The 27,013-nt window shown below is 38.7% G+C and overlaps 1 protein-coding gene across 1 annotated transcript in view; it reads right to left on the bottom strand.

Moving 5' to 3' along the window:
• The window catches only part of TERT (telomerase reverse transcriptase), a 34,304-nt gene extending 8,335 nt beyond the window's left edge, over positions 1-25,969 (bottom strand). The window contains exons 1-11 of the mRNA XM_088131395.1: positions 25,636-25,969; positions 20,200-22,066; positions 19,530-19,728; positions 17,996-18,185; positions 13,476-13,658; positions 12,075-12,236; positions 10,047-10,142; positions 8,990-9,075; positions 3,640-3,753; positions 1,861-1,932; positions 920-1,108 (exon numbers count right to left, since the gene is read on the bottom strand). Coding sequence (XP_087987521.1) covers positions 920-1,108; positions 1,861-1,932; positions 3,640-3,753; positions 8,990-9,075; positions 10,047-10,142; positions 12,075-12,236; positions 13,476-13,658; positions 17,996-18,185; positions 19,530-19,728; positions 20,200-22,066; positions 25,636-25,872 — 3,395 coding nt within the window. The 5' untranslated portion in view covers positions 25,873-25,969. The remainder of the gene's footprint in view (positions 1-919; positions 1,109-1,860; positions 1,933-3,639; positions 3,754-8,989; positions 9,076-10,046; positions 10,143-12,074; positions 12,237-13,475; positions 13,659-17,995; positions 18,186-19,529; positions 19,729-20,199; positions 22,067-25,635) is intronic.
• Between the last annotated feature and the right edge of the window lie 1,044 nt (positions 25,970-27,013).

The following is a 27,013-nucleotide window of genomic DNA, read 5'->3' on the forward strand; positions in this document are numbered from 1 at the left end:
TACATAGCAGACCATGGGACAAAATCCAGCCTGGCACCGAAGTGGGAGTGGAAGGCAACCCCTCTTTCGGACAGCAAAATGTCTTGGCAGAAAGGTAAAAGTACACATCCAAGCATATAAGGAGTCCCTGCTAAGCACCAACTGCATTTTCTGTAACAATTGTCACGCTGAAGTGGAATGTATGTGTGGCCCGGCAAGTTATCATATCTTACAGTTCAAAACAATTCATGCATCAGGGTGGCAATCTGGATGGTGCAATTCAGATTGAAAAATAAAAAGTCTTGCAACCTGCCAAATGGTCAACTCTATTAATTCCAATTATTCCATCACATAAATCTGAAATGTCCCATTATAAGCTCTGCACAAATTAGTCTATTAATCCAAAAATCCACCCCGAGTGTGTGACAGGGCATCTTTCTCTTTTGTGCCAGCCTGATTTAATCTGTAAAGGAAGAACCTAACGTTTTATAGAAGTCAGAATGAATCAATTTTAGGTTATAGCAGAGGGCTTTTAAGCTTATCTTTTGTCTCTAGTAATGTATATTAATTAGGCTATCAAGATATTTTAGTTGATTCATCATCTGTTTCTTAATTTATGTAGATTAATCTGTGTACTATGAAACAGATACTTTTGGGAGGGATAATATGATTCTAAATGACTTTAAATTTAATAAAAGCCACCTGCACATAGTTAATTATTTTCACTATGTTTTTATATTTCATATTCCAACTAATTTGCCACCACCAGCTTTCAAGAAAAAGCAAATGTGCCCTTTACTTATAGACCATCATTTAACTTGACTTTGCCAACTAAATTTTGCCCCATTAATTCATCCATTAAATCTTTGGTTTATCAACCCATTGATTAAAGCATTCAGTCCTAATATTAATGCAATAACTATTCCTGAATAGTACATACCTGGAGTAATCACAGTAAATTTCAAGCGTCTGTGTATTAATCAACAATCCACACCATGGGATAACACAGTGAACTGGTAACTGTCTGAACTCCAAGCAACCTGGAACATGTTCATCAACAGGAAAATTCACCACAGTCTTAGATGGATTTATAACAAAGCCATATTCTGGAATGCCTTTGGTTAGAGTCCTACAGGAACAAAAATACATGTTTAGAAGTGCTAGCTGCAAAGATATATATGATATATTCTACTACAATAACTAATTGCGCAGATGCATATGATAAATTCCTCCACAGTAAGTTGTTACCTGTTCACTTTTTCCAAAAATGGCATCCTCCAGTTGTACTGGAAATGCAACTCCCTGAATTCTGCAGTCCTAATACTGCTAGAGACAATAAACTGGGGAAAACAGCTGTAGGTCAGACTATTAGGTTTTGATATCAAAGGAAAACACTAGAATTGCTAATTTTAAGCAGGATGGCAGAGACACTAAAAATATAAGAATTTGCATTGAAAAAACCAGACTGATTCTTCTTAACTTATGTGAATTTAGCCACTTCTACTTGCTTTCCCCCTTACTTTATGAAGTCCATTTTGGTTTGCTAAACATGGAAGGAGCAAGGACGGATCACTTTATTTAGAAGCAATGTACCAGCGGGTTCATGGCTCAGGCTTTTTCAATCAAATCATTGCCACCTCTATGGGACTTTACTGAAAATTTCTGTTCATCTTCTCTTGCATATACTCTAATGTCAAAGTTCTTGAAAAAAGGCATTTTAGCTACACATTTATGGAATACCAAATCCATGTAGAAGGAAGTGGAAGAGCAGCAGAAGAGGACAAGGGTAGGAATTTTTCCATTCCTTTGTGCGCAGAGTGCTAAAGTTCAGGGAAAGATGATTAAATCACTCATTGAAAGTAGTATATTTCATTGTCATACCTCAGAAATGTTTTTGCTTGTGCTAAATGAGGTGTAACGAGCAAAAAGTCATCTGTTAAACGCATCAGTACTCTGTAAAATTAAAAAAAAAATTAAAAACTTGGCCCTGAGAATGTTTAAATTTTAAAGCATGAATGCATTGCTCATATCTGTTAATTTTTCAATCACTTGAGGAGGTAAACATAATACATATATCACATCTAGTCTATTATCCAAATCTGCATCATAAAAAAAAAATCTATCAGTTCCATAAATTAACTTTTTACCCATAAATAAAATGGGCACTAAATAAACAGGATTGTAATTTCTGATCATCCATCACGATGATGGATGAATCCACTTGCTGAGTTTAATTTCCATATGATGAGGAGCTGATTGGACTTGTATCTGACCACTGAGCAGAAGAATGCCTCGAAAAAAAAATCTCAGGCTTTTCTGAGAGCTTAAGTAAGGATAATAGCATATGCTTGGGTTTTTCCAGACCTTCACCATACCTTTTGCCAGACCTCAGTGTCAAGCTGAAGATAAAAATAAATTTCGTTGGATCAAATGTGGCTTAAATTCTATGTGTCCACATAGTTTTCTTGGCAGCAAAAATGCTTTACCACTGCCTTTCTCCCAGATTGTTTTCAGACTTTTCAATTCAGTCTATGGCTTCAGAATTTCTAGTAGCCTCTTGTCCAAGCACTAGCCAGATCCAACTCAACTTAATATTTATTACTGATAATAAAAGATTTCCCAAGCTTCTTGGCAACTCCATAATTTTGCCAGAAATCCTGACACACTGTAAGCAAATCGCATAAACTCATATTTAACACACATCTAAGAAAGGTTGCATTAAGAATGCTTATCCTGGCAGCACATTCGCAGAAGAGAAAATCAGCCTCCTGGAGGTTTTAAATAATTTAGATCTTGGAGAAAGTGGCAGGAGAACTTTCACTGTCAGCTCCTGCACGCCTTTATACTGGGGTGAGTTGACTAAGTGCTGCTTTTTCATTTCATTTCATGCTGCACTCTGAAGAAAGCAACTCTGCATTTTTATGTGTATGCCAAAGAATCTGGTCTGGGGTGGGTGGCTCTCGGTTATGGCAAAAAGTGACCACCTCTTCTTCTTTCATGTCCTGAAATGGCTTCTGGAAGGAATATTTTGCCAGAAATGCCACCATTTTTATGAACTACCAGCAAAGGGAAATCTTTGTCAGATTCCTGGAGACATTCAAAGAGCTACAATTCCCAGGCCTGCTTGAAACGCAGTTTTGAAAATAGTCTACATTCTAATACAGATGCACATGGATATTGGGGTGGTGGAGGTGGTATGTGAGTGTAACATCATGCCTGTCATTACATCACACAAATGAGGCAAATTAGTGTCAGGATGCAACTGACACAAATTATATAATTTGCATAATTTGTTTGATGTCACAGTGACACATGTGACATTGTAGCTTCAACCAAACACCTACGTAAATACTTCCTATGTTTCAAGTTGGCCAGTTTGCCTCAGTGTTTCTCACCTTAGCTCTGTTAGACTTCCCATAATTTGACAGACAGATTTGGGTAGGGAAGGGGGCTGATCTCCAATATGTTTGGCAGACACCATGTGGGGGAAGACAATGCTGGGTAATCCTCCGTCTCCTTTCACCTTTAGCTGGAAGAGTTTATGCTAGGCTTTATGTTATTATCTAACTAATGATACTGAACATTTATAAAGATTTCAGCACAAGGGAGTTTGGTCCTTTGGGAATAGCTAATATGCCAAACAGCAGAATAACACCTTACCCGTCTTTTTGTACATTGCACAGCAACTTGTTCTCCATGTCTCCATAACAGAGATTACAAAGCAGAGTTGACAAAATGGAGCCCTGGGGGATTCCACAGCACTGGACATAGTACCTGAGAAATGCCAGGAACCAAACATCCACCATCATTAAGAACTCAAATCTGGTAGTAAAACAAAGTAACTTCTAATAAGGCCAATCATTTCACAGCAATAAGGAAGTATTTTCTGATGGGCAAATTATGCGTCACATGAGAAACATATGACATTGATAATGATTTTTCTCCACCTGAAAACAGAGTGAGTAAATGGAACTTGGGCTGGAACCTTGGTATGGGGGGAGAGAAAATGGGCTTTTCTATTGGGACAACATTGCCCCAAGTTGTGTTAGACAGCAATTTTCAGAATTCTGAACCAGTACATTGATTCATCTACTCGACATACCCCTCAAACAAGACCTATTTGTGCCCCCCTCCCCCTTGGAATAAACATTCATGTTGGCATCTCATGGGCTCCTCCCTAGATTCTTCCTCTCTTTGCCTTGATCTATACAAGCAGTAACATGAAGTGGAACATTTCTGACATACGTAGTTGAATAGACAACTTACCTAACTATACTTGTAAGACTGTGGATCACAAAAATAAAATATTGATAAGTCTTCCCCTGCAGTAGAACACAATGCATTCAGAGCACTGGAGTAAGGCCTAACTACCTGATGGATTGGAGGTTTGGTCTATATTTGTATTTAAAATAAACTTGGGTACATGGGACGGCAGCAAAATGTCACTTCCCATCTGCAGTGGTACATTCCATTCCACCAATCAGAATTCTACTACAGTATGATTTTCCCAGGCTGGGGGAGGGCATGGAGAAGGCAGAATAGCTGTCTATTTCATGAAGAGAGAAGAAAAGAAATAAATTTAAAGAAGGACTTCCGGGGGAGGTATGGCAAACTGAAGATAGCTTTGCAAAGGCAGCGCTGATGACTGTGGCAAAGACCAAAGAACCGGTGAGTAGACGGTTCCTTGGAACCTCTCTAGATAAGGAGAGGACAAGAGATTGCCCACATGTGCTCCGGACGGCTGCTCCTCATGAGGAGACCGCAGGGCAGTGATTTTCCGTGGGTTTGAGTGCTGGGAGATGACGGGATCAGCCATCTAGCTCACAACTGTAGCAGAGCCTTTTAAAGGACACTAAGTTCACAAACCCTGCTTTCTAATCACTTTTGGAAACTTCCGATTAACTATCTTAAAGATATTAAAGACCTTCGGAACGACAAGTTTGAAAAATCTTCATTGGGTGAGTTTATCTTCAACTCTGAACAAAATAAAAATTAATTACAAGCTTAAGAACTTAAAGAATTTGAAATAAACAGCAAAAAGCTAAATAAGATTTTGATCTAAGAAAGTTATAAATGGATTAAGAGTCCAGATAAATTTGGAATATTGACTTTTACTGTAAGATTTTGGAATTAACTACAAAAAATAAACAACGTATTGTGGAAAACAGAATTATTTTGGCTATCCTGGCTATTGCAAGTCATAATAAAAGATAAGTGATGATTTTAGAAACTGGACATAAAGTGGACTAAAGATTTTAAGCAGCAAAAAAACATACAAAAAAACCCTGATGTCAGTTAACACTGGGACTTCAAAACGATGCAAAACATTATAATGTCAGACATATTAAAGAAGATATTTGAAGAATGGATCCAGAAGTTAGTAACTACAATATCAACACTGTCAGTAATGCGGTCTGTTTTTATGGATAGACTATGTCTAAAAGTTGTTAATGAAGGAATAACAGATGTGGAACAAATTTTATCTGACAAGATAGAGGAAGTACAGAATGTGGAACTACAAAAGACAGGCCAAAAGAACCTGGCTGAAGTTTTAAAAATCAAAATGGAAATACAAATGATAAACCAAGAGAATGACCTGGAAAATGTTTTCATATTGGATCTACAAAAGACGCTTGTTAAAGCCTTGAAGAAATCAGTGTGATGGGATAAAGAAGAATTGAAGAGAAATCAAATCCTACAACAATATTTGATTGAATTAACAATTAAGAATATTAGAAGTAAAGGGAAGGAATATAAAGTTGGTTTATTTGATTGTTTAAAATAAAGCTTTTTTTTTTTGGCAATGTTCTGGCAACCCTTTATGGACTTTTTGTTGATGCCAAGATTGAAAAGTTTATGTTTTATAGATAAGGGATTGAAAAGTTGTGGCTTATAGATAAGGGATGGGATATGGGATGAAGAGTATCTGCTTAACCTTCTAGGGAGTGAAGAGTTATTAAATTTATTTATATTTGTTGTGATGAAGGTTGGAAGTCACTTCTTTATATATTCTTTTCTTTTTCTTTATTACATTCTTTCTTTCTTTTTTCCTGTACTTTTTATTCTTTCTTTCCACTCTCTTCTCTTTTTCTAAGTTTAGTTTGTATTAGTTGTTACTATTGTAATTAAAATTCTTAATAGAATTATATTGAAAAAAAAGAAAGAAATTTAAAGAAGTTATGTCAAGCATCACATAGAGAGTAACTGCACAGAGTGGCAGCAAAGAGGTGAATGGAAAAACTTGCTTGTCCAGCCTGCCAAATTCTCTTAAGACCCGTAAGACTTTTAAGCGTAGACATATTTTTCTTCCTTTTTTTTCAATTGGCTTTCTTTTTTGATGGTAATCTGCCACTTGCTGAAAATCCTCTGACTTATTATTGTACAGCATTACATTTTCTTAGAAGCTGATAAAACATCATTCCTATGCTTGGTAATTACAAAGGTAAGAAACAGGTTACAAACTCTTTGTCTCAGTTCGGAACCTCTCTTTACAGATAAAGCCAGTAGGAAATGGCCAGAAAAGATTAAAAACAAAAACAAAAAACAGCCAACCAACTAACCCACCTCTTGCTTTTTCAAAGATGACAGTTTTCACTGGAATTCAAAACTCTACATGGATTTCTCCATGGCACCTCTAATCTGAATGGTGTCTGCAAGGCAATGGTGAGACACCCACTTTTTATGCAGAACATACCAAATTCACTGTAGAGCTCAGAATGACTTCCATCCAACACTAACATAAGGCTTAGGAATCTAAAAGTCCAATTCAGCAGAAGGCATTTCTACTGGAAATGATGTATGCACATAGCCACTGTTGCTACAGATATTTTCAATGCTACCTGTCATTTCTAGGTTTCTGAACTGTATGAACAGATAATAAAAATCATTTTCAGAATCTTATGAAAAACTTTAATCAGTCAGCACTGGACCAATCAGAAAGCATTAGAGAAAGACAGTAAGAGTCCTTCAGACAGTCTTTGATCTTTCTTCCTGGTCAGCTTCAATTACTTACATAACTCTACCCTTGGGAAATGCATTCCATTTTGTATATTCTAGCAATAACTATTTATCTAGTGCATGTAGTCTAGGTATTTGATATTAGTTATAAACTTAAGCTAGTTAATAGCAAAACCTTCTCAGGAGTTTTGCTTGGAAGGCCATCTAGTTATGCCAAAAGAAGATGCTATTAAGAAAAATGAGTTCTCAGCCAAAATATTCCATGATATTCTCTAGGTCTTTGTAAGATTTCTATTGGCTTAACCACACTCAGATCACCATCTAATACTAGGCAAAGGTCTCCGCAGAGAGAAAGAGAGAGATGTTTGCAAGTTTTCTAAGCATGCACATCATGCACTACTTAATTGTCTTCTCAAAGACAATACTATTCTATAATAAATTGTATATGCCATAACATATAAGGCTACAACTTCTTTGGGATGGCCTTCTGAGTGCTACATGGGAGCTGCATAAACAGAAAGAGCAGGGTATGAATACAAGAAAAGATATGATCGATGCCAGTGTTTTGAGAAGAAAAAGTCAGTCAGTCAGTGGTACTTTTGGAAGCATTTCTTCTCTCACATTTCTAAGTTGATTTCTCAATCCAATGCCTGCCACCATCTGAATAAGCTGATTTTTCCCTAATCCTCAGATGCTCCACTTTGTCCACTGTTTACATAAATCAATCCCTGCCCTCTAATTTGTCCTGTCCCATCTCCTAAATGCTCTACATTTGCCCTCCACTATACCCTAACCTGTGTTTTAGATAAATTGGTCCCTCTTCAATCAACTCTTTTAAAAAAAAGGTTAATTATAATAGACTAAATACATAAAAGGATGACATCTCAGGAGAAACCTGAATGAATTCAACAGGAAAGGCTGGCTGGCTAAGCACAAAATGCTCTGAGGTCAGAATCAGATTGAATCCTGGCAGATGTTCTGGTTTCCACCCTCAGTAGGGTTAAGGATGATCTTTAGAAGAAAGGATTATTTGAAAATCACACAGCAATGACTGCAGCTGAAATGAATTGAAAATGAAAGCACTCAAAAAAAAAGAAAGAAAATGAACCGCAAAGCAAGAAATAATAATTGCAGCTTTACATGCCATCAAAATCAAGTGGCAAGAGTAGCAATTTCTAATAAAAATCAGCAACAGCTGCCCCAATACTTTTGTTAATCTCCAGAAAGAAGACATGATAGTCTTCAGTCCATATTTGAACTTCCTTGGCCACTGAGAGTTTTGCAGCCTTTGGCCATAGCTTCATTCCCTCAACTACACAATGGGAATGAAAGAATGAACAAATCTGACAAGAGGTGGGCAGGTCAGAAGATAAACGTTGCCAATTCAGTTTCTACACATAGCCTAGTCGATAAGTCTTAAAAACTTAAGGAACTGTAGATTCCTTAGTTTAGAAAAAAGTGAGTTAGGGAGGACATGATAGAGATAAATTGGTAGAAAGAGAGATGTTTTCCAAGGCTATCGAATGGGAATGAATGGTGGGAGGTTCAGAATGGAGAAAAGTATTTTATACAGCATATACTTAAATTGTAGAATTTGCCACCAACTTCAACCATTTAAAAAAGTGCTTGCACAAATTCATGGCAAATCAGAGGCTCCTGTCCAAGATGACTATATATTACCTCTTGTAATGAAGGCAGTAGGCCTTTCAGTAATAATTGCTGGGGAATATGGGTGGGAGGATATTCAGATGCTCTGCCTGTGGTTCTCAGGAGCCATCCGATGGGCCATGGTGGAAAAGAACACAAGAGCTAGAGCAGCGTTGTTCAAACTTGGCCACTTTAGGATGTGTGGACTTCATCTCCCAGAATTCCCCAGCCAGCAAGGCTGGCTGGGGAATTCTGGGAGTTGAAGTCCACACGTCTTAAAGTGGCCAAGTTTGAACAACGCTGAGCTAGAGGGTTTGGGGTTCTCCTTAAACTCCTGCCCCAATTAAAAATTCATCAGCAAGTTGCCAGGTGAAACATTCATATAAAGCTTAGAATAAAAATGTACCTGTCCTCAATCTTCAGAATATTATGATGAATCAACTGCAAGAAAAACTCACAGAGGCTAGAACTGCTTTCCTTCAGAGAAACACTCTGCAGTAACAAAAAGAAAAGCAAATATAAAAACAGCCCAGGTAAAATAGTCTGAAATGAGCCCTGTGCATTTCTGAGTTGCCAAAGTCAACTAATTAAGTGAAGAAAATCCCTCCTCCCACTTTGCAGGTAGATGTTAATTACTGTCCCTTGATAGTAATCACCTGCTTCATTGGTGTGGGGGGGGAGAGAGGGAGGGGAATGTGATTGCAAAAGGCATAACTTATCTTCTGTTGTTAAAACCAAACTAGGCAAAATTTTTTACAGATCCATGTAAACCAGGATCATGGTATTAGCCTAACTATAGTTTTTAACATGTATACATTTGTAAATATGTATGGCCAAGCTTCTAAGAACCTCCTGTAAACTTAAAACACCCAGTATGAGGTGGTGCTATGTGAAAGAAACGTCTTGTTCAAAAACTAAAATTATGTTGAATTAAGGAGGATTCCATCAAAATGACACACCTGTATGTTACTACCATCTAGTGGCAGTAAGTGGCAAAAACACGCAGCCAGCTACAATGTAAAACTCAAAGGCTAAATTCCAATAAACAAATTATGCACACTGTAAATTGAAAGAGAATTGATACAACACTTGAATGGACCCCTTTGATACTATCTAAATGTGTAGTTCAAAATGTATAATTTTTACATATGCAAATGTTAAGGTTTCTTATACATTTCCCTCTGACATTAGGGATAACTTGGACATCTTGATTCCCATCAAGATGGATTAAAGAACTCATTAAGCAAGACAGAAGCCAGGAGAAAAAAATGAGGCGGGTTGAACTTTGAGCCATGTTTGTAACTGTTTAACACTTTAAGATGCAGTGAGAGGCTGCCTTCAGATTTTCAGACTTGCAAACCAGAGTGTTGTTAGCTTGAAAAGCAGCTCTCTGAAAGCTTGTGGAGAAAGGCAAATGTTTGTGAATTCTTTTTCAGAAATATAAATTCTGGCTATTCAATTACCTGTTCAACAATTACAGCATTTCTCACTGAGGTGCTCTGTTGAAGATGACATACAAACTGTTTCATTCCAGATATAAACTCATTGTTAGTAGATACCTGTAAAAACATCCAAATTAAGTTATTTTAACTTCAGAAAAAAAATTACAACACATAATGTAAAATAGGAATGGGTAGATATCTCCTGAGTAGAAATTACCAGTAATTTTCAGACAAAGAAATAAAAATACAGGAGCCTTCTCTGATAATGGCCAGGCTTAAAAACATTCTTGGGTCTGGCCATTTAGTTTTTCTCAAACAGCATGAAAAAAACCCTCTTTAAATGATCACCTAAAAAAAATGAAATAAAGTATAATGAACGTCATTGAGTTGGCCTGAGAGTCAACACTGTTGACATTACTAACAATGTCAGATATATTTTAATGTAAAGAACGTGAAAGAACATTATGATGTGGAGCCCATAAAATGGCTGTACTGCTCTTGAATGGCTATGCTCTCCCAGGGATTGTACTGTAAGTGTTTAATTGTTTAATTGTTTTTAATGTTTGCATTGTTTGTAAGGCAGTTTTTTTCTTTTTTGGGTAGTGTTTATGTTTTAATTATAAGCTGCCCAGAGTCACAAATGTGAGATGAGTGGCTATATAAATTGAATGAATGAATAAATAAATAAATAAACCAAAAGCCATTCTGTGTGAATACTATGATAGAAATTATATTTATTTTCAAATATCAAATTAAAAAGGAAAAAAAAGACATTAAAAACAGTATAATGACTGCAAAAATCATGTTTAATACCCACATCCAGGAATCAATTATTTAGCCTAATTGATGCTGCTACTTGTAGAAATTAGAAGATAGGATACATCAATTCTGGTGGTAGTAAAATACAACATTTTAAGTCCTAGAAGTGAAGGCAAGTTTAAATATAAATATGGGGACATATAAATATCCATGGTGTAACCCTCACACCAATACTCCCTCCTTTTAGCACTGCTTCCTTGTACTTCAAGCTGTATATTTGCAGAATTAAGGTAGCACAAAAGATACACAGAAAAAAAAAAGAGTTAATGCTTAGTACAAGAAAAAATGGTGCTTTATTTTAACTTGGCTGGTAGAACAAGGAACAGTGTTACTAAAAGTCTTTCTTTAAGCAGCATTACTTCCAAAATCAGGTCAGACAGCAAGAGGACTACAATAAGAATTAGTTGAAAAGAACTTCACAAGTTGCCTCTAGTGGATGTCATTATTCTCTTCTGAAAAATCCATCAAGATCCCCTTTCTGCTGGGTTTATTCAAGAAATAAGACCAAAAAGCTATTGCAGCACCTATCCTCTGCAAAAGTTTAGTATGAAAAAAAATCCACTTGTTTCTTCTACGGAGAAACGGGGAGAGGAAAGGGAAAGTGGTTTTCATCAGCTCTCACAAAAGCCTGCTGCAAATGAGGAAGACCACTCCAAAGGCCACAGTGGTAGTTGTGATCACAATGGCCAGACCAAAATCCATGTAAGCCTTTAAAGGTGATTACCATGTTATGATTTATCTAGCACAGGATGTACAGCCTTTTTATAATGAACACAGATAGTGCTAATAATGGCTTGAGGGCTACCTACATACACAAAAGCTTCTTTGAGAACCCAGGTGGACAAAGCAATCTTTATCTCATTAGGAACACTTAGTTCTTTGATACTCTTGATGAAGAGTGAAATCTTTTTCATCCCAGTGGCTGTTCAACAGGTTGGAAATCCAAAAGAAAATACGCTATATTAAGATTGCTAAGGAAAAGCCCCAAAATTCCTTTTCGTACAATTCTGATTAAATGCTGGTTAACAGTGGCACAGAAACACCTCTTCCTCATGGCTGTGCAGTTGGGCTACAGGAAAAAGTGAGCAGTGTGAAAATTGCAGATACAGTATCAAAATACCACATATAGAGTGTGAGTTGCTCTATGTGACCTAGTCATTATCTATGCACATTCAAAGAACCCAACTTTAGTTTTTTCTTAATAATGATGAACCCACACATCTCTCTTACATGTCTTTTGTAATATCTTCTTATACACCCACTTCTTGTTCTCATGATCACTGCATAGCGTCGTATGCTGTAGGTGGTGTTCTTGTCTGGTGCAAGGGCCTGTAAAATCACTTCTACCAGTTTATCATGGGGAAGAGTGTCATAAGCCCCTGTGACATCAGCCTGGAAAAGAAATGGATGCAATTTCTTAACATTCAATTTTCAAATATCACTCAAAATAAAAGAGATAACAATAGAAGGATATTCATTAACAAGTCGATAAATTGTGCAGTCGTCATGGCTTTCAATAACATCATTGTGATAGTGGCCAAAAGCTTACAATTCTTCATAAAAAAGGGAAAGTGACAGAAGGCAAATTTTCATTTAGTTTAGTTATATGTATTTATACTCACTTTCAGTAAAGGATGAAGATTAACTCCCCTCCCAAAAAAAACTTAATTAATGATGGTGTTTTTTTTCAAAAGGACTGAGGAAAGTTAAGAGCTGAGTACAGGGAGAGGAACTATATGCTCTTATTGTTAATTATCTCTGATCATACAAAAACTGTCTGACTGTTTATCTACCTATAAATGCCCTTGTCTTGGAGAGGGAGAATTATCAGCTAAAGAACAAGAATATAGTCTGCAAAACAGAAATCAGATAACACAATTTTTGTGACCTAGGAATATTGCTCTCCTTAGGGATGAAGAAAGGATGCATTTGATTCCAGTGCTATCTTGATGAAAATCTAACATATTCTCCAGAGAATGCCCTTAATTCTACACTCCTGAGTAAGGCTAAGATAATCAAGACCATTTTCTATGACCAGATCCTAACTGGAACCAATCTGATAGGTCTGAAAGGTGCAGATGTTAATGTATGGGAAACTATTATTAGGCCCCATGTTGACTGAACAGAAGGGAGCCCTTGAGGAATCAACATATTTGGCAAGATGGGAACTATTTTCCAACTATCCACATGTATGGAGTTCATCATGGCTTATCCATAGAATGCTAGTTGCCAATCCTTTGTCCAACTGTAGCACAGCTTGATGCAGCCTTGTTGTTCTTTGCTAACTTTAAGTTTCTTGGTCTGTCTGGACCTTGACCCTGCAGTTGCTCCACCACCTCCCCATGTGTTGATTCTCTTCAGGTAAGCAGCTCCAGAGGTATTTGTGGTACAGTGTCAAAGCCTGAAGGGGTTGGGAAGGAAGTTCTTTCTGATCTGCCTTTTCATCTTAACGGGAGCTGAACTTTTCTGGTCAAGATCATTGCTCCAGTGATCAAGAATAAAATATGCCATGCCTCCAAGAAACAAGACTGCATCCTTAACAAAAGAAAAAAGCTGAATTTTATCAAAAAAGGAGGACCATTCACAAAGTGAACAACAATATAAGAACATCTCATTATTTGTTTAACATACCTTCACAAAGTAGAATCTAGGCATTTCAGCATTTGATTCCAAAACCTCTGAAACAAACTTCTTCCATACTGAATAAATATCATTCTTTCCAAACACAGATGAGCCAAGTAAGGTAGGGTTCTTCATTCGTTCATAATTAAGAACACTAAATACATTTTTAAGTTGCGCATTGAAGTGTTGAGCCTAAGAAAAAAAATAAAGAAAAACAATAACTTTAACAATATTAAGTGTTTCTCTCATGGCAAAACATGAGAGTATAATCTATTCAATATTAGAAGAGAAGTATAAACTAAATATTAGAGTATAACCTATTCCATATTAAAAGAGAAGGAAAGAGGCTTGAAGGAGCTTCCTTAATGAGTTATTGGAAAGGCCATAGGAAGAGAGAAAAAATACTTGCAAAAAATGTAATTAAGGAGCAAGTGTGATGGGTGTGTGTGTGCATAGAAGGCATTATGGCAAGTGCATGAAGAAGTTGAGGTCTGTGTGAAAGAGACCACCAGGGTCACAAGAAATCACTCTTAACTAATACAACTATGAATCTACTTTCAGTGTCTTTCCAAAGATACAAAGAAAGGAAGATTCCTTATTTTCAGACATTTATTAATCATTTTCCCCAGGAAGAGTGTACAATGAAGACATTTGGATATTCTCTACTGAAAGGTAACTCAGCAGCACCTGGCTAAGCTTGTCTAAGGTTGTAAGCTACACAGGGCTGGCTGGATAAAAGTCCTCCACGGAATACCAGAGCTGTAGATGGGACTAGAAAATTAAAAACAAAACAGAACAAAACTCCCAGGAAGTGGCAGTGGCTAACTACTTCTGTATTTTTGTAAAAAAGAAACAATATAGATGTGCGCATGAAATCACCAGGAGTTGAGCTTGACTTGAAAGAAATTATACTTTTACTAAAAGATTGTACAGGAATTTAGAAATGACCTGGGGGGAGGTATGAACGAACCGTGAAGGAATAGCTTGCTGAAATAATTACATTGTCCAGAAACTGAAGCAAACATGAGGAAACAAACCCTCAAAATAACCCCATTTTGATTTTGTTTAGTATCAGATGGGAAGCAAGAAACTTGGACAGCCTTTTCAAGATTGTGACAATACCCTAAAACAATAAAGTAGAATTTCTACAACAATAAAATAGGAATCTTTTCTACAAACTCCACTAAATATCGAGTCTTCAACAAATTCTGGACATAACTAGCTTAGAACTTCCTATTTCAGAAGGTAGAGGAATAAATTGCCTGTTCTTGACTGGATCCTAACCAAGAAGAAACAGTTGGAGCTATGAAGGTAAACAGAAACTTTGAAGAATAGTGATTATATAATGCTATTGTTATGTCCCATGCACTGTGGATGGAACTGGCAATAGCATGGGAGTTTATAGCTACCATAGATTTGTCCCTGGCTATTACTGTCTGAATTCATACAAGTGGCCACACACTGAATTTGTTTTTTACCTTGCAGCAATTGCTCTGTGACCTGAAGGTGGAGAACATTTCCATCAATCCTTTGTCATGCTCCAATTACTTCCTAGTCACCCAAGGTTTACTGAAATTTACAATCTCTGCAAGGTACTGGGGTGAGTTAGGATGGGCTACTCTAGGCACTTTATGGCCTCACCAATTTTTCAGTAGGCACCTAGGATCTTATTGGCAATTCTGCAGCAATCCTTATCAACAATTGGAATTCTGAATTGACAGGATGCTAGATACGATTGCCTGAGAGGCCTCTCCCTGATTCTTCTAGGTTTACAGAAGAGTTCTGGGAGATGAAGTGGAGATACCTAGAGTAGCAGCAAAAATTGAGGACTGTATGAGCCCACATTCAAGCCTGCACTATTGTAATAGCATGGCGAAGCATCACCTGCCTTTTCTTTATCTTCTGGAATGCTGTCCAGCTCTGTTCAGGGTTCAGGAGGAAGACTACCCTGCAGATCACTACAACCTTTTTACAAAAAAATATTAACACAAAATTGCTCATGCTCACTCTGAACTTAATGTCTCTTGTTCAGAACCCATTGAGAAGGCTAGGATGATGTTCTGCCACCTTATCTGGGATTCATTTGATCCTGTGGATGCTGAGGAAGCAGACAAGGTCATTTGCAACATGAGCTCTGCCACATGAGCTGAACCCCTGCCATTCCTAACTTAATCATTCTGCCAGGAAGTGGGCTGGGGGCTGGATTAGGGAGGCTGTGGTTGACTCTTTAAAGGAGAGGTTGGTACCACCTGCCTTGAGGGAGTTAGTGATATATCCTTCCTGAAAGCATCATTCCTAAATCTGGACAATTTTGAACCCTTATCCAACTCTTCCTTTTTGGAGGAAGTGATTTGGGCTTAGTTACAATGGACCTTTTAAGCAGCAGATTACCTGGATTCTGACCAGTCCGGGCCCAGGCCTGGACACGGGGCAGAAACTTGGCAAATTCTGCAGGTGAACTAGGAAGAAACCTGGATTATGGGTGTTCAGCCTTCTGGTTCTTTTTTGCTCTCAGTGGGTTATGATACCATTTACCACAGTATCCTCCTGGGCTGCCTACAAGGGTTAGGGATGAGGGACACGGTTTTATAGAGGTTCTGCTCCTTCTTAAGTAGGCTGTGCTAGTTGATAGTGATAGGGGAAGCGCTGGCTGCTGATATGGGGTGCCCCCAAGCTTGATCCTCTTTCTATCCTATTTAACATTTACCTGAAACTACTGGGAGATGTCATCAGGCAGTCTGGGGTAAATGCTGATGACACTGAATTGTTCATCTCAATTGTGGGCCAAACAGAAGGTGCACAGGATGTTCTGAACTGGCATCTGAAAGCTCTCAAATACAAGATAGAATGAAACAGGCTCAGGCTGAATCCCTGCAAGCTGGAATGGTTGTTTGCTCAGAAATCATCTGGCTTATTGGAAGTCCCATCTTTGACTTTAGATGGGATTGTGCTTCCTTGGAAGGAGCAGATCTGTGACGTGGAAGTTCTCTTGGACTTCCTGTTGGAACAGCAGGTGGGAAGCCATGGCCAGGAGTGTGCCAGCTGCAACTGTTCTTGGAACCAGATGGTTTTGGCTGCTGCCATGTTTGGATCATAACCTGTTGGGGGTTGCTGCTCTGTATTTTACTGGCTGGTGTAACAATGCTATTCTTTGGAATTGTTTATTTTATGGGTTTGTTTTTGATTAATGTAAGCCATTTAAGAGTTATATGGTTGGTGGAATACAGAATGAGTGTAAAAGTAATCAATCAATAAATTCTTTACCTTATTAAAACTAAGTGTGAACAGAGGTAAACTTGCCTCTTGAATTTTGGAAAAAAACACATTTTAATGAAGGATACAAAGGTTTTTAATCTTTGTAACAAAGGTTACAAAGAATTTGAGACAAGATAAATGAATGAGGAAAGAAGCCCAAGATGTGTGAACTCGATTGCGTGAAAAGGATAAATAAAGGGAACACAAGGTCACCCAAAACAAGCAAAACTGAGTACTCAGATCTCTAAGCAGCACAAGAAAAACTAGGAATTGCCAGATGAAGCTGACAAGCAATGCAAGGAGCAAGTTGGTCTTGAAGGAAAAACAATGGGAAGGAAACAGTGGGCATGTCAGAATACATGGCAAAACGTTAACAAGGTGTCAGCTCCCCAGTGCAATCATTCAAAAGTAGCATGATTAAGAGGATAAAGGTTTCAGTTCAAGACTGAGAAGCATTTCATAAGAAATATTTTGTTATCTTAAAAGGGGCTGGATGAATTGCACTTCAGGTGCCAAAAGTATTTTCAGAGATGCTCTAACCTAACCTTTCTGTTGTCCTATTATTTCAGTTAGCACACTGCTACCACTCCAAATAGAAGTCAAGATCAAATGGCTTCACAACTGGTTGAAAAGTGTACACAAGGAATGGTCATCGCTGATTCATTACAGAGAGGATTTTGATAGGAATACTGATTTGATTTGCCTCAGATCTGCTTTGCATTTTTAATCATTTTGGGGATAAATAGGGGAAGCAAGTTTTTATTGAATATATGGACTACATGAAATTGGGAGAGATAAACAATCATGTTCAAAATTATCTTGGGCTGGGCTGAAAATAAAAGGAAGTAATTCAACAAATAAAAATATTACCCTCAGCATTTAAGCAAAACAACAATAAAAGCTAAATGCAGAAGAAATGCACAGAGAATATATATGAAAAGGATGCTTGGATTGTGTTTGATCATATGTTGGATGTAAATCAGCAATGTGAGGATTCTGCTGCAAAATAAAATAAAAACATGACTGCAATTGTAAGCATACTTTCCAAATGAAGAGAAGTAATAGTTTGATTATTCCATACAAATGAAATCCCAACTGGAACACTGTGTTTAATTCTGGATACTACATTTTGAAGATGTAAACAAATTGGAACAGGTTTAGAGAAGAGAAAGGACAACAATCTAAGTGTACAAAACATACATCTCAAGACTGCTGTCCCCCAAATGCATGAATTTGGTTGATGTAATATTGAATTAACTTAATAAATTAAGAACCTTTTTGCCTCTGCTTTTTCTGCAGAATGTTTCTGCTCCTATCACACTATTCAGCTTGACCACAGGCCTCAACCCATTTGGTTTGGGGATGAATCGGAGTTTTGATGCCAGGGGAACACACTTTCTCTGCTGCAAATTTTCAATCTCTTCCTTTAATAAAGGACGAAGCTGCACTTTGGCCAGATGGCTCCTAAAATGGAAGTTGGTAGTACTTTAAAATGTAATACACAGCAGATTATGTCATTTACTTACAAGATTTAGAGGCCACCCAACGCCAAAGCGACTCTAGGCAGCTTACACTAAAAATAGGACACAATAGAAAGAAAACAATAGAAATCGCTCCTTAAATGACATCTAAGTTGCCACTTTATTTTAAGGCACAATACTAAGGCATAATATTCTAACTTCTAACTACTGTGTTGTCATCCAATAAAAGTTTTAGCAAGTGGCATCATCTGGCCAACCACATCTGGGCTTGGAATACAGGCAGTGTCAAGCCTGATTAGTACTTGGATAGAAACCTTCAGGGACCATCTGGGCAACAGGCTTGACAGGAAAGGCAAAATAAATCAACCCGGAAGAAAGGAATGACAGAGTGTTGCCAAGAAAACTAAGTGAGTATGTCCATAATCATCCGAAGTTGAGTTCTGATTCGAGGCAACTTCACACTTACATCTCACAAGAAACATTGAATCCAACTCCACAAAAATGCATGAGATACATTACCAACATATGCATGAAGTCTTTCAGATGAAGGGAATTACAATCTGAGGAAAATTCCTCTGACTGAGGAGGAGCTCTGCTGGTATAAGCTCCTCCCCACCAACCCCAATAGGTTCCAATCACAGGACATAGCTGTGAGGTGTATGACTAGCCAAGGCAGGTTTTTCCTTCATGGACCCACAGTTCCTGGGGGCATTTGTTCAAAGCACATGCAGATTAATTGAACTTCCTCTAATTTCTAATCCCAAATTAGGCAAATTATAGTTGAAAGGATTAGCAAGAGAATTAGTCTGTTCACAATAGAATAGCAACTGTCCAGTTTCAGCACTAAGAGCTTCCAAGCATAGGTGATGGTAAAAGTAGGGATAAGGAGTCGGATTTAGTCTTCTACCTGCTTGGGTGCTTTAGATGACATCAGATGTAAGGGGTTAAGGGAAGGCCAAATCAACAACCCCAAACCAACAACCATGCTCCATTCAAGGTGAAATGATGACCTAGCCTTGGACACAGCTCTTCTGCCCACGCAGGGACACATGACGACTGCTGGATCTCTATAGAAAGTCAGTCTGTGCAGTGCAAAGCAGGGCCTCCTGTTTCCTGCCTTGCCCAGCACAGGCACCTTTAGCAGTATAGCATCTTCCCACCCCAAGAAAAGCTTGGAGTAACTGCAGCAGTGCCACCCTTAAGGATTTACAAGATTAATGGCCTGGCCTGGCAACCTAGATTAGGTCTGTAGGGCAGAATCCTCCACCCCTAGTATAAAGGGAATCCATATTCTCTTTGCACCTTTGAGCTACTGGTTTTCTAATACCTGACTCCAATGCTCTGTAATTTGCTCCAAATAGCCTTTCGGAAGAAAAAAAGTAAATTTTTTTGAAATGTTGTCTCTGTGATATAGAAGAAAGATCGGAGAAGCTCTGAAACGTAGCAGTCCATCAGCCAGTACAGGAATTTAGACATCAGCTCTTCCTGAAAGCGATGTTCGGAGGCAGGAACAAAATGGCCACTTTCTATAAGCAGAATCCAGGTTTAGTGACAATCAACAAGATTTCAGTTCTCACAAGAACTTCTATTCAAGTCATTCCCACAACCAAGATAAAAGCTTGTTATCTTACAAGATATAAATTATTACAGAGATATAACTATGCAAACCATAATGATTGTGAAGGGTCTAATGCAAATGCGTTTACAGTTTAACAATGCTGCATTATAAAACAAAGAAGTGATTGTATGTACAGTTCTCTCCAATGCATGCACTAAATCTTATAGTAGGAACATCAACTTCTTCTGCCTAAGAGGTCAGTATCTGAAGAACTGCCTTCCCAAGCAAGCAGGCAGGCTAATAAAATGTCTCTAAGTAATAATTCCCTGTGCTCCTATTTACAAAGCCAATTTACACGTATAGTTAAGAATGTCAAAATGCCATTTTAAGATACCTTCAGGAAATGCTGCTTTTATTCTTGAAAATATCAGTTAAATACCTTTGGTGAGACGAAGCCAAGCACAATCACTGACCCTCATTTTCCACATCAATTCCTCCAAAGAAAACACGGCAAACTTCCCCAGGGAGATAAACTTCTTCACATTTTTGTAGAAGCGACACTTGTTGTGGTTCGAACCCCAAAGCGCAGGAGGCACCACTCTCTCTAAGCATTCCCTCACAAAAGTATATACTTGCCAGTGACTGCTATACTGTTTCAGCAATGCCATGAAGTCAGAACTGGAGGAATCTTGGAAGACCTGTTCTTTAGCTTCTTTTTTAAATAATTCAGTTCTTTCAGAGCTTCTGCTTGAAGTGCCTGTTTCTGAAAACGGGGTCAAGCCATCTGATCTGCTTGTGATGCAGCCTTCTACAGCATTAACCTGCTGTATTCTTGATGAGGTTCGCTCTGCTTGGTGGCCATTTTGTTTGAAACTCTGCTCTCCTATGCCTATTTTGTCTGTTCCAGAAACTGAAATGGGACAATTCCTTTTCAGTATTACTCGATAAGGACATTTTGCATGGTTCTGTAACAGTTCTTGGAACACGCTTCTCATCTGCCAGTAGCGTTTTGGAAGCCTCTTTTTCTTAGGACCGCTTTGAATGCTAGAACTGCCAGGCTGCTTCAGAAACTTACTGCTGAAGAATATTTTTTCTACTAAGTGTCGTCCTCCTGCTGGATGGCCCTTCAAGTGATTTAATACAAACAATTTAGGTAAACACTCTTTCAAATGCTGGTAGGAATACAAGAGAGAATGTCTCTCAATATGCATGACAGAAATGCTATTGTAAGATTTCCCAACAGATTTAGATGTACAAGCTTTAAGGTCTTTTTCTGGCAGAACATGTTTTGCAGTCCCCGGCTGCGCAGAACTAATATCAGAGACTCCAGTTACCAGCTTTGGCAGCCTAGCATTGCATGTTGGTTGAAGGTCAGATTCACAAAGTGTTTTACTATCTTGTTTTTCACACATCAAAACCCCTTGATTGTCAATAGCTGCACTAGGTATCCCAGACATTTGTGCTCCACCACTCTGGGGAACAGAGTTCACAAGAGTTAATCCTTCTGAATGCAATTGTATACATTTCCTAGAAGCATCATTGCTACTACAATCTAGAATCAACTGATTTTGGCTTTTTACAGAATCTGGGTTTCTTGTATCTTTTTCTAGATCCTCCTCCTTTGTCATGATTTTGATTTTCTTGGCACTAATATAACACTGGCCTGTCCACTTCCTTTTTAAAAATTGTGTTCTTAACGATGGGCAAAGCGAGGGCATTTGCTGCTTTTCTTTGTAGTCACCGGTTCTCATAATTTGCTTATTCTTTGTAGGGTTTTGTCCAGAATCTCTTTGAGCTACTAAAGATCGCTGATTGTTGTATTGTTGTGTTTCATTCCATCTCTGTCTTTCAGAATTCCATTTCTTCCACTTTGTTTTTCTGGGACACCGCCTACAAGACTGAAATCTTTTATGGAGATAAGTCTTTAAGACACAAGGTGAAGGCCCAGGAATCCTTTGTCTAAGAAACTTTGGCGGGGGTGTTGCGTTTCTTAAACCAAGTTCATAGATGGGCGGTCCACAGATTTGGTAACAGCAGCTGGGAGGCACAAGTATAAAGAGAGCACAGTGCTCTAATACATACATCATGATATCATCCCCAACTCTGTTCAGAATTATCTCCCAGAGCACACTCTGTCGAATGGTTTCTGTCGTATTATTAGGCAGGTAGCTACAAATATTTGGCATGCAGGGCAACTGGTAATTACTTTCATTCAACAGGGCATAACCAAATGCCAGCACATTCTTTTTCTTCTTTTCACAGATTCTCTGAATGACTCTTGCAACAACATCATTCAGACTGGAAACCTGCAAAATAGCAAAAAAGTACTATCTTTTTAGCAGAATTTTGGATATATTACAAATGGTATTGATTACATAGAATGGAATAGAAATGCAAGAAAAAAAAATCCTACCTTACTCAACATACCAGCGGATAGCTATGCTCATGATGAAAAAAATAGATACTTCTACCAAACACCACAGTGAAAATGTGACTGGAGTACTTCCCAAGGCCTGCTTATACAGCATCTTTCACTTAATGCAGGAAGGAAGATCTCAGAACAACAAGGCTTGCTTTAGAGGTGGATGCTGGCATGGCAATCTTGAATTCTACAGACATACAGTGGTACCTCGGGTTACGAACGCCTCTGCTTACGAACTTTTCGGGTAATGACCAGCTCTGGCTGCAAAAATTTACCTCGGTTTGCGAACTCCGCCTCGGGGTACGAACCGGATCCGCGGCCATTTTCCGCCGTGCCACGTGGTCTGCGGCCATTTTCTGCCCGTGCCACGTGGTCCGCGGCCATTTTTCTGCCCGTGCCACGTGGTCTGCGGCCATTTTCCGCCCATGCCACATGGTCCGCAGCCATTTTTCTGCCTGTGCCACGTGGTCTGCGGCCGTTTTTCTGCCCTTGACGCGTGGTCCGTGGACGCCGGAACGGATTAACGGTAATTACGTTGAACCTTATGGGAAAATTTGCTTCGGGTTGCGAACAAATCGGGTTGCGACCAGAGTCACGGAACGGATTAAATTCGTAACCCGAGGTACCACTGTACCTTGAAGTCTGTGGTACTTCTAGTAGCAAACAAAAATGGGCATAAGCTGCTTAAACACTTTTCTAATTATTATAATTGTATCTAGAGTCCAGTAAAATCTCAGAAAAGTGGCTCATTTGCATTAATCAACATGTGGGATTACAATACCTGCACAGATTCATACCCATTTTCTTATAGATTAGAAAAACTATAAGAAATTATAGGAAGCATAAAGATTAAAAGAGAATCATATAAGTTAAGAGCTTTTGCAGATTACTTCATTTTGGCAGATCCTTTAAAGGGAATTGTACTTTTAACGAGTAAATTAAAAGAGTTTGGGGCATTAGCAGGTTTCAAGATTAATAAACGGAAAACAAAGATGTTAACAAAAAATATAAAGATACAAGACCAAACAGAGTTGATGAATAAAATGGGTTTTAAGATTGAGAAGAAGGTAAATATGTGGGTATAACTATAACAAATAGTGTGTTATTTCAAAATAACTATGTTAAGTCATGGAATTAAGTTAAAAAAGATATGCCAAGATGGGATAAACTACAATTGTCATTGTTGGGTAGAATATCTGTGATTAAGATGAATGTTTTACCTAGAATGTTATTTTTGTTTCAGACAATACCCGGTTTGACAACTGATGTACCAATTAAACAATGGCAGATGTTAATTTGTATGGCAGGGGAAAAAACCACAAGTTAAATATAAGGTACTACAAGATGCAAAGGAAAGAGGAGGATTGGATCTACCAGATTTGAAATTATACTTTTCTGCCTGTTGTATAGCTTGGATGAAAGAGTGGGTGTTGTTAAAAAATAGAAGGCTAGTTAGAAGGACATGATTTGAGATTTGGGTGGCATGGATATCTATGGTATGATAAAGCTAAGGTTAATGTAGATTTCAAAAATCATTATGTCAGGCAAGCCATTCTTACAGTATGAAATAAATATAAAATTATGTACCAATGATGGACATGTTATTGCTAAAATGTATAAACTTTTGCTGAAATATGAGACAGAAGATCAAGTGAAAGAATGTATGATAAAATGGACTAAAAAATGTGGTTACAATATACAAATGGACCAATGGGAAAATATGTGGCAGAAAGGATTGAAATTTACATTATGTTCTAGTCTTAAAGAGAAATTTTATAAAATGATGTATCATTGGTATTTGTCACCAGAGAAACTGTCTAGAATGTATAAAGTTACCTCAAATCTTTGCTGGAAATGTGAACAACATGAAGGGATATTTTATCATGTTTGGTAGACATGTAAAAAAGCCAAAAAAAATTTGGATACAAATACATACATTAATTCAGAAGATTTTAAATGTTAAAGTACAACAGAAACCAGAGGCTTTTCTTTTGGGACTAATGGACAGGCAACTAGAAAAAAGTCATGGAACTTTGTTTTTATATATGACAGCTGTCATATATTATATGCCCAAAAGTAGAAAGGTTCTCAATGGAGGAATGGTTGGTGAAGATGATGGAACTTGCGGAGATGGCTAAATTAATGTCCTTGATCAGAGAAAAGACAATTTCTACATTTATGGCTGACTAGAAACCCCTTATAGCCTTTTTGCATGAAACAGAAAAAATGTATTTACGACTTGTGGTTTTGATGATTAGAAAAAAATTGGATAATAGAAAAAAGTGAGCTTTTTTTTGTAATCATAGAGTAAGAGATACTTTGTAATTATACTTTATTTGCTGCAAAGGAAATCAGAAGCCTTTTCTATTTCTTTTTATTCTTTCTTTCTGCACTTTTCTTCTTCTTTTCTTTCATTCTGTATTAGTTTGTGTTAGTTTTTAGGTTCTCTTTAAAACTTTTAATACAATTTATTAAAAAAAAGAAATTATAGGAGGCTCATTTTACAATAATGAAAAAGTGTACAGGTATCCTCAAGGTGTCTACTATCTTTCTTCCTCCTGAAAGGCTTTGAACCTCAAATGCATCCAGAGGTGTTCTTAACAAGTCATTTAACAATGACTTAACAAGTCATTAACAACATCTCCTGAGAGGAAAAAGGGAAATGCCACTGCTGCTGATTGATAAGAGGAAAGGCAACTGTAGAATCAGGAGAGGGCTGGAGGTGACTAAAGGAAACTGAGAAAGAAATAAGGATGACCCAGAAACAAGAGCGCACCTGAGGGTGAAAAAGGCAGAGCAAAAAAAAAAAAAAAAGCAACTGAAAATATTGGAAGAAGCCCTGCAGGAAGAAATGTAAGAGGTGTGATGCTTATTGAGCATTTAAAAGAATGTAAGTGATGATTTTAAACAAAGGAAGAACAAATGATGGGGGTAGACACAGATACAGCTGCTAGCCTGTTTTAGGGATGTTAAGCCAGTTACTTATATATTATCTCACCGGTTTTTCTTTCTGTGAAATGGCTGTTTTGATTAGCTAGCCATACACACTACACCAGCATCACAAACACCCCATGAGTCCCCAAAGCCCACCATTTAGCCTTTAATAACTTTTAAGATGTCACATTACTCCATTGTTTTAAAACAGTGCAACCATCTACAGGCAGAACAAGGAAGCCCACCTGAAGTGGCGAGGAGGGGCTGAAAGAGAATGATGAAAGAGAAAAGAAAACGAATTATACAGTAACCAAAATACGTATTCTGAACTTCTGGAGGGAGACGCTTCCGGATTTTCTGCATCGAGAACTACCATAACTTGGCTGGCCCTTGGTACGTTGGGGGTACCAAGCCGCAAATGAGGGTACCGTACCCTAAACGGGCTTCATAGATTTGTTTTCTCCCCGAGGGCGGTGAGGCAGAAGGCAATCAGGGTAAAACGCAGATCTGCTCACCTACCTGCTGGAAAACAAAATGAGCAGGGAGAGCCTTGGAGGCAGCCGGCCGCCCCACGAGGCACTGGGCTACCAGGCTACAGTAGCTTCGGGGGTCCCCGTCCTGCACTAGAGGCTCTGGAGGGTCCTCCGCAAGACTTCGCATCTGCAGGCGCCGCACAAACTCTTCCAGCGGCAGGACCTCCGCGTAAAAGCCGCGCAGCAGCTCTCGCACGGCTCTCCAGCGCCGGGATCGGTCCATGGAGGGCGCAAGAGAAGCTCCTCGCAGAGGACGACGGAGCGAGGTTTCCGTCGTCCCCGCGCGCGGCCTCTTGGCCCCGCCCAGTGAAACTAGACGCGCGTCGCTTATTGGCTCCTAAAGGCGCTGGAAGCCGCGGCCTTTGGGGCAGCCCGGGAAAAGGTGCTGCTCTCGCCAGGCCCCCCGCCCTGCGCTCCTTTGTGCGCGACCATTTCCGTAACGCGCGGTTGGGGGGAGTGTGTGATGTTGACTCTGAACGCCAGGATGTGGGAGTTCCTGCAAGGTGCAGTGTAAAATTCAGGCAGGACTATGGGAACTGAAGTCAAAAGGAACCAAACTGTACGTGCCCAAGTAGGATTTAAAGGCTAGTGGATACACAGAAGATCGGGGTGTAGATTGCGCGACATTCAGAATTTATCTCATGGACGCGCAAGGCGGGACGGGCTGATGCTGGCGGTGGGTCACGCTTGGCGAGGTTTTAAGTATGTTCTTAAAAGTACGGTAAGCAAGCCGCCTGAAGGACGAGATCAGCTGATTGGCGGAGCACGGGCGGAACAGGACCAGTTAGCAGGTAGAGGTGGCCAAATTTCTGTCTGAAACCCCGATATGCGTTGGCCGTCGTAGAGAAGGAGAAGCTAATGGAGGATAAGCAGTTTGGGTGGGTGTAAGGTAGCTGCTTAGATTCAAGAAAAGACTAAATAGTACCACGATTCGTATAGTACCACCTTTGGAATTGGCTCGTGGGGTAATTGATTCTACTCGCCCCCCCCCGCCATCTTGAATGTTTTTAGTCTTTTTATGTATATGGTCTTTTTATATAGTTTGACTTTTTAACTAAATTAATGTGGATGTTTATATTTTTAACTGTTTCAGGTTTTATTTTGTGAGCCGCCCAGAGTCACCCTCTGGGGGAGATGGGCAGCATATAATAACAACAACAACCACAACAACACCACACACACACACATATAAAAAAATAAATAGATTTACTGATATTCAGAAATGAGTGACACAAAGTCCAATGGGTTTGCATCTGGGAATCCAGTGTAAGGAATCTAGGCTCTTAATTGTATTTCTCCAGGACTGGGGGGAAATTGAATGAATCGGAGATTGCACAGTATTTTCTGGTTATTTAAAACAATCC

The sequence above is a fragment of the Python bivittatus genome, unplaced genomic scaffold (genome assembly GCF_059951505.1).
Source record: "Python bivittatus isolate LINGU-HERP-01145 unplaced genomic scaffold, Pbiv_v1 ctg000960_np1212, whole genome shotgun sequence".
Lineage (NCBI taxonomy): Eukaryota > Metazoa > Chordata > Lepidosauria > Squamata > Pythonidae > Python > Python bivittatus.